The following is a 12,791-nucleotide window of genomic DNA, read 5'->3' as shown; positions in this document are numbered from 1 at the left end:
TTGCATGAAATAAAATAAAAAATACAATGTTCAACTCAGTTATTGCAGACCAGGTTAGTTATCTTGTGCTCTGGTGTTGTATCACTCATAAATTTTTAATTTTAATGAATGAATCATCTGTATGAACAAACTGAATCGAAAAACTTTCACTATCTTATTTTTTATTTTCTCAGCACAGTCAGTGCCAGCCTATAAGGAGTGGAAGTTCTACGCTGTGTAACTCACATGACATCCATTACTCCAAGCTTAAATTATAGATTTGACTAACTCAGGATTCACTAAGCCCATTACTCCCAGCTTAAATTATAGCTTTGTCTAACTCCGGATTCACTAAGCCCATTACTCCCAGCTTAAATTATAGCTTTGACTAACTCAGGATTCACTAAGCTCATTACTCCAAGCTTAAATTATAGCTTTGTCTAACTCCGGATTCACTAAGCCCATTACTCCCAGCTTAAATTATAGCTTTGTCTAACTCCGGATTCACTAAGCCCATTACTCCAAGCTTAAATTATAGCTTTGTCTAACTCCGGATTCACTAAGCCCATTACTCCCAGCTTAAATTATAGCTTTGACTAACTCCGGATTCACTAAGCCCATTACTCCAAGCTTACGGTAAATTATAGCTTTGTCTAACTCCGGATTCACTAAGCCCATTACTCCAAGCTTAAATTATAGCTTTGTCTAACTCCGGATTCACTAAGCCCATTACTCCAAGCTTAAATTATAGCTTTGTCTAACTCCGGATTCACTAAGCCCATTACTCCAAGCTTAAATTATAGCTTTGTCTAACTCCGGATTCACTAAGCCCATTACTCCCAGCTTAAATTATAGCTTTGACTTACTCCGGATTCACTAAGCCCATTATTCTAAGCTTAAATTATAGCTTTGACTAACTCAGGATTCACTAAGCCCATTACTTCAAGCTTAAATAATAGCTTTGACCAACGCCGGATTCACTAAGCCCATTCTAGAATTGCTCTGCTTATGAGGCTGCACATTGTAGTAGCTCTGCTAGCTTGCCTCTGATATTTTTTTTTTCCAGAGAACTTGAATTCTTCCATTTTTGGACCAAAGTGTCTTTTTTTCTGATGTTATTTGCCTCAGTTGTTGAATACTGTGACATTGGGAGGATTTTCACCAATGGCGTAAATATCAGTAATTACAGATAGCAGTTGCTTGGAGGCCCTCGACCTCTTAGGGGCCCCATCACTGACAACTGGTAGGGCCCCTACACAATTTCAGACTAGGACGTCTCTTTGCAGATGTAATGGTGCGAAAACTTCCTCTTACACCCACCTGATACTGAAATGACTGATCTCACCAGACCCTATTTATATTGCAAGACATGGTAGATTTCAACATGATGGTGAGCCGTTTAAACACGACACCAATAGCAAAGCAGACAGTGGTACTTTTAATTACTATGTTAATAACTGTGTATAGTTCATTAGACGGTTGGGCACCAGGGATGCAGAACAGGAGCAAAAGAGAAGAGAGAGGAAGAAGACATTTAAACCATCTCTTCCCTCAATCATCATGGCAAATTTTAGATCTTTTGAAAACAAGTTAGTAGATCTCTAAGCCCTAGCAAGGACCTTGTCAGAATATTGGCAAAGCAGCATTATGTGTTGCATTGAAACGTGGCTCCAGGATCATATCTCAGACTCAAGCATATATCTGCCAGGCTTTCTGACCATACTAGCAGACAAAGATAAGACAGGGAAATTCAAAGTCGGTGTGAAGATTTGTCACTGCAGCTCATACTGAACTGTTGGCAGGTGATGTTTGCCCAGAGAGTTCAGTAGTGTTTTAGTAACTGTTTACATTCCACCTTCTGTCATTGCTGACACTGCATGTGATGTAATCAGTTCCATTGTTGCGAAGATACCCACAATAACCAAATGCATTTGTGGAAATAACTGTTGATTTTAGTCATGCCTCAATCTTTGTTACACTACCAATGTTCCAACTGTTTGTCAGCTGCTGCATCAGAGAAAAAACTTTGGACTTGTTTTATCCAAATGTCAACAACTCATACATCTCTGAAGTAAGACCTCCACTTGGGATATCAGATCACAATCTTGTTTTTCTTTGCTCAGATTATAAGCCACTTTATAAGAGCCAACCTGCAGTAAGAAGATGGTCATAGGAAGCTGAAGAAGCCCTGCAAGGTTGTTTTGAGGCTACAGACTGGGATGCACTGTGTCAGCCAAGTGGAGAGGACATGCAATGACTGAGTGTGTGCGTAGATAGTAGCTACATCGTTGAAAGAGAGACACGCAGTAGCACTCAGTGAATTTTAACCTGCACCTACTTCAACATATGTTTAAATAAAATTTAGGAGACGGGTTGGTTAAAAAATTAGTGATGCCAGCAAAAAATATGTTCTTTATGCATATGAAGCTTTTTCAGCTATAATGGCAAAAGATTGTAAGTTTATACAAGCTAGTATAATAATGCAAGAAGCTTGAGAAAACATAGTTTACATAGTAATAAAGAAGAACAAAACATAGTTTTTGTTCTTCTATATCAGTTAAAAAAAGATGGGCTTCTCAGAGGACCATGACTCCCACTTAAAGGTAAAAATGAACAGATATCTGCTGTGTTTTTTTTATGGAAGAGAAAATCAGACTGCAGAGCTTCTAGATATCTTAAAAGTTAATTTCCCTGGCATCATTATAATATTTGCTTATCGCCATGGAATTGGAGGTGATGGTGCCATCATCCACCAGCTTCAACAAACCCACTGTCATTTAGAGAAGGCAGAGAGCACTGTGAGGATCGTGTTCTTTGATTTCTCCAGTGCATTTAACAAGATTTAGCATGACTCATTTTGTGAGAAACTTAAGAAGACTCGGGTGGTGGCATTAACAATTGCCTCGATCCAACAGACAGACCACAGTTTATAAGACTGAAGGGTCAGCTGTCTAATCGAGTAGTCAGGAGCACCACAGGGGACAGTACTCTCACCATTTCTTTTTACTCTGTGCACGTCCGATTTTCAGTACCAGACAGAGTCCTGTCATCTGCAGAAATACTCCGATGACTCTGCATTCATTGGGTGCATCAAAGATGGACAAGAAGCTGAGGACAGAGAGTTGGTGTCGCATGGTGTGGAAACAATGATCTGATCCTAAATGTCAACAAAACAAGGGAGATTGTTGTAGCTTTCAGAACAGGAACAATTTGAAACCTGTTAACACCATGGGAGAAGAAGTGGAGGTGATTGAGGACTATAAATACCTTGATGTTCACAAACTAGAATGGGGACTGTGAAGCCTACTAAAGAAAAGACAGAGCAGATTGTGCTTCCCAAGGAAGCTTCAGTCCTTTGGTGTTTGCAGCAAGATGCTACATGTCTTCTATAAATCTGTGTGATCTCTTCTTCCATCCTCTGCTGGGGTAACAGTATTAGAGCTAATAACTTTAAAAAGCTCAACAAGCTTATTAAGAAGACAGCATCTATTCTAGGAACACCTCTAGAAACTTTGGAGACTATTTCCCAGAGAAGAATTCTTCATAAAGTAAAGAACATTATGGACAACAGTGAGGATCCTCTTCAGAAGATGTTTAAACAACAGCAGAGTGTCTTGAGAAGGAGTCTTCTCCAGATCTGGTGCAAGACAAACCGCTACAGAAGATCCAACACCTACCACCTGGATCAAAATAACCTGTGAGATACTGCAACATTTAATTTACCTTTGGGATTAATAAAGTATGTTTTTAATTTGAATCCTTGTCCTGTAAAGGGCGATAATATTCACAGAAGTGCCCACCCTACAGCAAATCCAAGAAGAAGAAGCAGAAGCTTTTGTCTGCTATTTGGTCATGTTGGGTTCCAGTACATGAAGGTGTAAAAGGCAATGAAACGGCAGATATATTGGCAAAAGGGGCTTTAGAGGGAACAATAGCAATTACAATTCCTTTTGGGAAAGGAAAATCTCTTATTAAGAGTAAAGACATGGAAAACTGGGGGGGGAAAATGGAACGAAGAAAAGAAAGGAAGAGGAGTATATAAGATCCAAAAATCAGAATTAATTAGAGAAACAGAAGGTAAGAAGTAATAATCATTAGATTAAGAGTGGGTCATACCTATTTAAATGACAATTTATATTTAATAGGGAGGAAAAATAATGATAAATGTGAAGGATGTGGGAAAAAAGAAAAATGTAGAACATGTACTGATGAACTGTAAAACTTATGAACATGAAAGGGAGAAATTGAGGTGGATGGTTGAAAGGACAGGCAAAGAATGGAGTCTTAAAGGAATATCGGGAAATTAAGGAAATATAAAGGATATTCACAGATTAAGGAAAGAATTATTTATTTATGTACAGAATACAAAATTTAAAAACAGAATTTGATTTAAAGTAATGTTGCTACACACTCATGTACAGTAGGTGGCAGTATGCACCTTAAAGTTGCTTGCCATCCGTCATAATAGAGAAGAAGAAGAAGTTACGTCTGCTGGCTGCTACACGGAAGAAGCTGAGTGTCTTGCGTTCAAAGAGTACGAGAAAGGTGTAATAGGGAACTTTGAAAGGTAATCGTATACTTTTAAATATCCGAGTAATTTCTCTGATAATATATATAGTAACACCGAATAACACTATTGTTATAGACTAGAAGAAATCACGTTGCCATTCAGCCGCATTAGCAGCGTTTTAGCACTAGCTGATCAACAAAGAGGTTTTTCCTTTACAGCGAATTTACGTAGATATCTAAGCACCCCACGACGAAAGAAAAAAAAACACACACACACACACATATATAAATAAAACAATATGTACATTACAGGAGGAAAATAAAAATGTGCTGAATCTCCCTATAGAAGCGCAGTGCTCATAAGCTTTAGCCTCATGCTAGTTCAGTTTTATTGTGAAGGTTCGCTGAAAGACTAATGTATCAATCTAAATGGCCATCCCGGGGTTGTTGAAGTTTTAAAAATCGTGAAATGCTTAATTTAATTGTGTTGCTTTAAGAAGAAAAACGGGTTTGACCGGTTCACCAGAACCATTTCACAAGAAGGTCTTGTAAGGCCTTTAACGTCCTGATTAATGAATCCCTAACCAGCCATTTTTTATTGGATGTATTCTAAATATTCCACAATGCTTTTTACATGTATGATAATGGTATTTTTCAACAATCAGACTGCAAGTAGTTCAAAGCCATGCATTACTTTAAGACGGAGGTCTTCAACTGGGGGCCCGCGACCCCTAGGGGTCCCTTAGAGGTACTGCATGGGGGTCGAGAAAGTTTTGGTTGTTCAAACATTTCCTTTTTTTATATATTCCCCGCAATTTTTTCCACTAATTGAAATGTCTTTAAATACATATTAACATGAATTGTCTTTCAGTCATCAATGCAGATCTGTGTTTCTGAGTAAAAATGAGTTAAATATCTGACAAAAGAGTGGAAATGAGAAGCTATAAAAAAAAAAATGTCATTGTTGTTCCAATAAGTTTATTGTAAGAACAGAAACATAGACTCTAGATTTTTTTTGTTTTAGATTTGACACATAAAATATCTAATCTTAAACAGGTAAAGTAAATAACTTACCTTAGTAGATTTGTCATTTTCTCACAAATCTCTACTCTTTTCATGATCGCCTTTGCTCTGAACAACTGCATATGATAGACTTCACATAACATTTCCTAACGATAATTTTTTTTTGTTCTTAAAGCAGTACATCAGATCAAATAATTGGTAGCCAAAACAATTTTGCTAAATTTTTCCGGTGGCATGAGGTGCCTCTCTTTCCTACCAAATCAAATTCGGATGCAAAATAACCAAACTGTAAAACCTAAAACTTGTGAAGCTGAAAAAATTAAATGACTTTAATGGATTTCTATAACCAATGTTGAATTGTTACCTTTTTATGTATGAAGAATCATCAGAACCGGGCGGAAACACCAATTGTTAAATATGTGAGTTAGGTCCCCCAGAAGGCGGCTGCGCCTCGGAACTTCCCTACCGGTTTTTTTTTACCTGGGAGCAAGTTATTTACTACTCTTAACTCAAAACTGGTAAAACCATATAAAAAAGGACTATAAAACAGGAGTGAAAATGTAACGGCGTTTATTCCAGGTCAGGTCGTTACAGGACAGAGAAATTGCTTAGGGTTGGCACAGCTGTGGGCTCAAAAAATGCCAGCAAGCTTCCGGCAGAGATTGAGCCCTGAACAAGGTCATCTCCTCCTTCCTATACCTCATGAATCCATGTGCTGCATCAGGTGGATGCTCAACTATCCGTGTCAGTAACCGACACGCCATCCATGCCTTGACCTTTACGCATCTTGCCTCTTTACCCCAGGATTACACATAGCTTTCCTTTATCAGTCCGGCTCCAAGATGTGCCCATATCCTGTGTATTTTTAAAGACACGAAGGCTGTCCTGATTAGATGACCTCCGTACACACAGTGACATCCACCATGTGAAGTAAGGCCTTCTACTCTGTCTAATCTGGCTAACAGAATAAAAATGCACATGATGTATAAAAAATAAACCTAACATATCCTACGCACAGAATCTAGACATTGTGTTTAGAAGCTTTAAGATACTCTTAAAATCAATGATGCATGATGTTACCCTGCCGTTTTCTCTACCTGTGTGAAACACTATAGCCTTTATCAATTTCTCATCACTAAAAACACCCAAGGAATATTCATAGTAATTTAGTCTTGTAAAAAGGAAATTCACAACTACATAATGTTCATATTTTTTTAAATTTTAAACTTTTACTATCACTTCTTCGAAGTTTCACGTTTGATTCAAACTTCTGTGCCCCTTTTGTTTTTTTCCTTGACCTTGTCGTTTACTTCGGTCATGTCTTCATTACTGTTGTATAAGTTAATCTTTTTCTGAATTAAGGAACCACCCTAGAACGGACTAAGCAATTGGATTCAGATAAGGAAAGTTACCACTTCCGTTTATGAAAACAAGAGGTGATCTTATCGTCTGCAGTTGCCCCTATTCTGTGTCAGCAGTGCTCTCCAGTCTAACAGAATGTCTGACGGCCGGATCTATGTTGGAAATCTCCCAATGGATGTCCAGGAGAGAGACCTAGAGGATCTCTTCTTCAAATATGGAAAAATCCGAGAGATAGAATTGAAGGGAAATGGAGCAACCATTCCTTTTGCCTTCATCCGATTTGAGGACCCACGGTGAGTTTTCGGGAGGTCTCCGGCAAGTCAAAACACAGTCTCCTTGTTGGACACCTTAGATTTTGTGGTGCAGTTTCTACTCCAGACAATGCCATGAGGGGATGGATGGAGGTGCCGAATCCAGTCTCGGCCCACCAGGTGTACTTTGGTAAGGAGTTATTTGCTCTCTTCTCTTAGGGATGCTGAGGATGCTATCTTTGGAAGAAATGGATATTCATATGGGAACTCCAAGCTACGTGTGGAATATCCTCGATCCACTGGGGCTAAAATGGGTCCAATGGGAGGTGGTGGAGGAGCACAGAGAGGAAGGTTTGGACCCCCAACTCGAAGATCTGAATTTCGGGTCATAGTGACTGGTAGGTGGATGCCATGAACCTTGGACCAATAATACTGATCTCTGTTTAGGTGCGATCTCAAATTAAAGGGACCTTTAGGAATGTAGAAGTCCAAGTCCCATAGCATGTCCTCTCCCGGAGCGGACTGGAGGGGAAGTCCCTTTTAGATGGACCCCAAAGGGTGTAGACAAATATATTTCTCTCTCATGGCGGACAAAAGGACTAGTAGATGGAGCTCCAAAGCTTTAGACAAATATGTTTCTCTTTCATGGAAGAAGAAAGTCTAGTAGATGGACCTCAATGGTTGTAGACAAATATTTCTCTCATGGCGGAGGAGGAGGAGAAGGGTCTTGTAGATGAACGGCAAAAGTGTAGACAATATTTCTCTCTCCCATGGCGGACAGGACAAAAGCCTAGTAGATAGACCCCAGAGATTTTGGACAAATCTTTCTGTCTCTATCAAGGCGGATTGGAGGACAAGGGCCTAATAGACGCAACCAAAAGGTTGTAGACATATTTTCCCCTATAATGCCAGACAGAGCCTAATGGATGGACCCCAGAAGGTTGTCAATATTTCTCTCTTGGCGGACAAGAGGACAAGGGCTTACTAGATGGAACCCGAACGTTTTAGACAAAATTTCTCTCATGACTGAAGGGATGAGGAGGGTTTTGTTGATGGACGGCCAAAGTTGTAGACAAATTTTCTCTCTTCCATGGCGGAAAGGAGGACAACAGCCTGTTGGACGGACCCCTAAAGGTTAATATTTCTCTCGCTCTCTTGGCGGACAGGAGGACAAGGATCTAGTAGGTGGACCCCAAAGGTTTTAGTGAAGAATTTCTCTATCTCTCATGATGAACTGGTGATCAAGTCCCAGTAGATGGAGCCCCAAAGCAGTAGATGAGTGTGTTGATCTCTCACATGGTGGACAAAAGGATAAGGGTCTACTAGATGGATGTCAAAGGTTGTAGACCATTATTCTGTCTCCCATGGTGTACAGGAGGACAAGGGATTTGTATATCGACCCTTAATGTTGAAAAATCAATTCTACTCTCTACCCTCATGGCGGACCGGAGGACAAGGGATCTAGTAAAGAGCGTCTCAAGTCGTAGACAGATATGTTCTCACTTGGTGGACAGGAGGTCAAATGGACTGAGTGAAATAATTGTCTGCTCCAAAAATCAAGAAAACTGAAACTAAGCAGAAACTGATCATTTTGGCAGAATAATCTGGTAGGTTTCATTTTAAAACGAAGTATTTTTAATATTTTTTCTTCCATATGTAAATACAACACACAGTGCCTTGTACAAAGGCACTTTTTTCAGGTGACAACTGCAGACTTCTTTGTATTTCATTGTGGGAATGTAAATGCTAGCCCTAACACACATATTTGAGGAGTGGAAGGAAAAATACAGGTTAAAAAATGTCCCTTTTTTATCTGGGGATTCTACACAAAACCCAGGGTAACCAGTTGCCTTTAGAAATAGAAATAGACCCACCTGTAGGTAGTCACAGTTTAAATGAAGACCTCAGATGTTTTCTAAATAACTTTAGTGAACAAACGGCTTTATCAAGACCAAGAAACACCACATACAGGTTAGGAATACAGGTGGGGAGAGGTTTAATGCAGGGTTCTTATTGGGCAAAAAAGAATTGGCCAAAACTTAGTCTGTAGAGGTTTAAAGTTGGTAGAGGCATTCACCAAGAGGCTTTCAGCTGCCTCAGCGAGGATGTACACAATTTTAAATAACATATATGCATATATTATTGTTCTTCTATTCCAGTAAGTCACTCCTTATGTTGGTCGTTCACTTTTAAGTCATGTATAATGCAGCAGTGATGGGGTTTAATAAAAAGAACGTTGCTTTTACAGTTAGCTGTACATAACATGGCTGCTTTTCTGTTCCTGGCCCATTAAGATGGAGGTTTCAAATGCATTTTCCTCGCGCATGCTCTGAATATGACTGAATATAACCTGCCAGAAAATTTTAATTTTTTTTAAATATTTTAGCTGCAGGGCTTTTAATAAAAAAAAAAATAAAAATACTAGATTTGGCATTTGGTCTGCTTTGAACACAAAGAAAAAGGGGTAGAAACCCCCAAGAAAATGTTATTTTTTGGCAGTCGAAGTCTGTTTCCAATTTAAGCAGTGACAGTTCAGGAGTTAGCATCTCATTCTTAGCAATGATTAACTTCTCTAAGGTAAAACTGTAAATGATTAAAGAAGCTTCATTTGAACACCTGAAAAAGGAAGTGAACAAAGATTCAAGTATGGGTAAACAAAGTTTGCTTTGTTTTGCTGATTTTAATGAAAATGATTGTAGAAGGTTATTTATCTTTCATTGAACCCAAATCCACAAAGTTTTAAAATATTCATATCTTTCCTTGAAATTTTAACTTGAAATGGTATTATATTAAATGTTATCACATTTGCCTTCCCCACTGAAGGTTTACCTCCTACTGGGAGCTGGCAGGATCTGAAGGATCACATGCGAGAAGCAGGAGATGTTTGTTTCGCAGACGTGCAGAGAGATGGAGAGGGCGTAGTGGAGTTTCTCCGTAGGGAGGACATGGAATACGCCTTACGCCGACTTGACCGGACAGAGTTTCGCTCTCATCAGGTATGCATCATCAGTTATGGTGAAAACGGTAAACGTGATTGTTTTTTTTTTTTTTTATGTATTTATTAAAATTGTTTGCAGGGTGAAACCTCCTACATCAGAGTTTTTGAGGACAGAGGCAGTGCTAGCTGGAGTCGTCCACGTTCTCGCTCCAGATCCCGAGGTCGCTATTCTCCTCCGTTTTTTAACAGAGGATCACCCCCCCGCTACCAGTCACCTCCACGCCATCCTATGTTAAGGAATAGCCCGCCCCCCAGGAGGCCCCCACCAGCTCACCTTAGCCCCCCTCCACGTCATTACCGATAGAGGGGGAATTATTTACCTAGCATTTGGAGGGAAATTTTCAATTATGTGCATTTTCTCTTATTTTTTTTTTTACCTCGGGCATCTTCGTCACCATTTTTGTGTAAGTGTAGTCCGTGGTCAAAAAATCCCCAACAGCCTGCTTCTTGTGCAGCATTAAGAGACTTTTTGTTTTGTTTTAGTTACCTTAAAACAGGCCTTATGATTAAGTTGAATCTTAGGGACATTCTAATGTTTTCCTAGGTACTACATTTCTTGGCTGTTTACAAAGCCTTTAACAGAAAAGTGTTTAAATATTGTCTTGTGCTTACAACTCCTCTTAAAGCTGTCGGGCTGATCCTTTTACTTTTATTAAATTGGATAAGGTTAAGTGTCCTCTCTTGCTTTTAATGTGTTTTTTTCCCCCCTCCAAATGATCATTAGTGAGTCTTTTTAATTGTTGCCTTTGAACTGTCAGTTTTCAAGGTGACTTGTATGTGGAATAAGATTTGTATGTGATTTTGTTTTTCTTTACTAATAAAATACAAATTTTCTGGGGATGGTTTCATTTTTTAAAAAGCAGATACATTTATAAATGTCTTTTAAACCATACAACAGTCCGCAAGCTCTGTGGAAAAGTAGAAATAGGATAGAAACTGATCTCACAATGAAGAAATTAACCCTCATTTAACCCATCCACTTTGGGGAGCAGTGGGATGCCATCGTGTGGCACCCTTGGAGCAGTGTGGGTTTAAGGGTCTTGCACAGAGACCCAGAGTGCAGGCTGTAGGGATCGTACCCGGTACTTGCAACCTCAGAGCATAAGTGCACTGCTCTTACCACTTGGCCAACACTCCCCAACTATGCATTTATGTATGCAGTTAAGCAAAATTATACCAGTGCATAAACATGTTAAGTTATTTTATGTCTGCTTTAATGAAAAATTAATAAAACAAAGACTTGGAAAATAAGTCTTTTTGGGGGAGGGACAAAAGTTTCAATAATTCATAATGACTGTGAGCTTGCTTATTGTTACAAATTAGACACCAAAAACGAATTTGGTTCCAGAACTGTGGCCTTCAAAACTTTACACGCTTAAATGAGTTTCTTTCGGATTCAGAAAAGTGTGGTATTTAAAAGAAAAATCTTTTCTGTATTTAATAACTTCTGCAGTTCTACAGAAACAGATTTCAGGTTGCTGAAGTGTGCACACCATCAAACTAAAAACACATTTTAATTCATTTTCTGCCTTTAATTGGTATCTTACATCATCCACAATGGAAAAACTTCCAATAATTCTACATTTTCTCCCTTGTGTGGTGACTGTTGATACTGTGCTATGGCAGGTATATAACACTACTCCTTTCCTGATTGGTTTGCACAAAGCGATCATTTAAAGCCAGAACAGCAATCGCTAAATTATGTCAATCTCAGGAAGATCCTACTTGGATAGTTGAGCCTTATTTTACTGTAATTGTATTTATTTACCTTTATCTAATGTTTTTAGAAGCCTTAGAAATAACGCCACATCAGTAAAGCCATATTAAAAACAAAAGCAAGAAAATGTCATAATTATAAATGAGGTTACTCAAACTCAAAAAGCATCTTAAGGGCATCCTATCTGTCATAGATACAAGAATATTTACGATTTAGTTTTCGTATTTCGATTTATTTAAATAGGTTACTTTTGGTGGAGAAGTTTATTTTTCATAGTCTTGTTTTTTTGTTAAAAATTCCAGTGCTCTCTGCAAGCACTGTGAGATCCACTGCAGACTCATTTTATTCAATTAATTCCCCCTCAAAAGAACATGACATAAGACACAGGCTGCAAAATATAATAATTTTAATACACAAGAAATCAAATATACTTAATGACCATTTCAGAAGACAGAGAAAAAATAAATATATTTCCAGTAGTATACTTTATCTTTTCATGATTCTTTAAACTGGACTCGTATACAGACGTATTGCATTTATTAAATATGTACCAGCTAAGTGTTTGTACAACAAATCTGCTTCAACACGTTTTATATAACATTGGTTTATCTTCTGATCACGAACAACAACACACAAAAAGCAATATTCAGGCAGGTTGTAGTTCATATGGGGACATGTTAGCTGTGAGACCAAAACACTGGAACTTATGCCACATCAATGAACCAACACATGTGAGTACTGAATATTTTGCTACTGGAAAGGGAAACCAGTACAGCATTTTTAGCTGACACAATTGATGTTGCTGATTTTGTGTTTCTAGAAAAGATGGGGATTATTATCCTAAATGATTAATATAATTATATAACTTTAATGATTATTACCCTAAAAACAGGTGTCCTGATATTAAGATCTATATCTCCAGGAATCATAACTCGAGGACATGCACTGCTAT

At 38.4% G+C, this 12,791-nt stretch overlaps 1 protein-coding gene across 2 annotated transcripts; it reads left to right on the top strand.

The window, feature by feature from the left end:
* Window positions 1–4,425: 4,425 nt before the first annotated feature.
* Window positions 4,426–10,960, top strand: srsf9 (serine and arginine rich splicing factor 9). 2 transcript variants are annotated; one of them, XM_038296817.1, is made up of 5 exons: window positions 4,426–4,546; window positions 6,990–7,166; window positions 7,344–7,522; window positions 9,948–10,120; window positions 10,202–10,960. In XM_038296817.1, the coding sequence occupies exons 2-5, from the start codon at window positions 7,009–7,011 to the stop codon at window positions 10,424–10,426; spliced, it is 735 nt and encodes a 244-aa protein (XP_038152745.1). In that variant the 5' UTR covers window positions 4,426–4,546; window positions 6,990–7,008; the 3' UTR covers window positions 10,427–10,960. The 2 variants fall into 2 exon arrangements, with proteins under 2 accessions (XP_038152745.1, XP_038152746.1); XM_038296818.1 differs by having other exon boundaries at window positions 4,439–4,546; window positions 6,987–7,166.
* Window positions 10,961–12,791: the final 1,831 nt, after the last annotated feature.

This window comes from Cyprinodon tularosa, unplaced genomic scaffold (assembly GCF_016077235.1).
Source record: "Cyprinodon tularosa strain WSP-4 unplaced genomic scaffold, ASM1607723v1 ctg378, whole genome shotgun sequence".
Classification (NCBI taxonomy): domain Eukaryota; kingdom Metazoa; phylum Chordata; class Actinopteri; order Cyprinodontiformes; family Cyprinodontidae; genus Cyprinodon; species Cyprinodon tularosa.
This window is presented reverse-complemented; position numbering and strand designations above follow the sequence as displayed.

Coding starts and splice junctions, on each gene's coding strand:
- srsf9 (XM_038296817.1), top strand. CDS start 7,009: ATGTCTGACGGCCGGATCTATGTTGGAAATCTCCCAATGGATGTCCAG. Junction 7,167..7,343: donor ATCCGATTTGAGGACCCACG/GTGAGTTTTCGG, acceptor CTCTTCTCTTAG/GGATGCTGAGGATGCTATCT. Junction 7,523..9,947: donor ATTTCGGGTCATAGTGACTG/GTAGGTGGATGC, acceptor TCCCCACTGAAG/GTTTACCTCCTACTGGGAGC.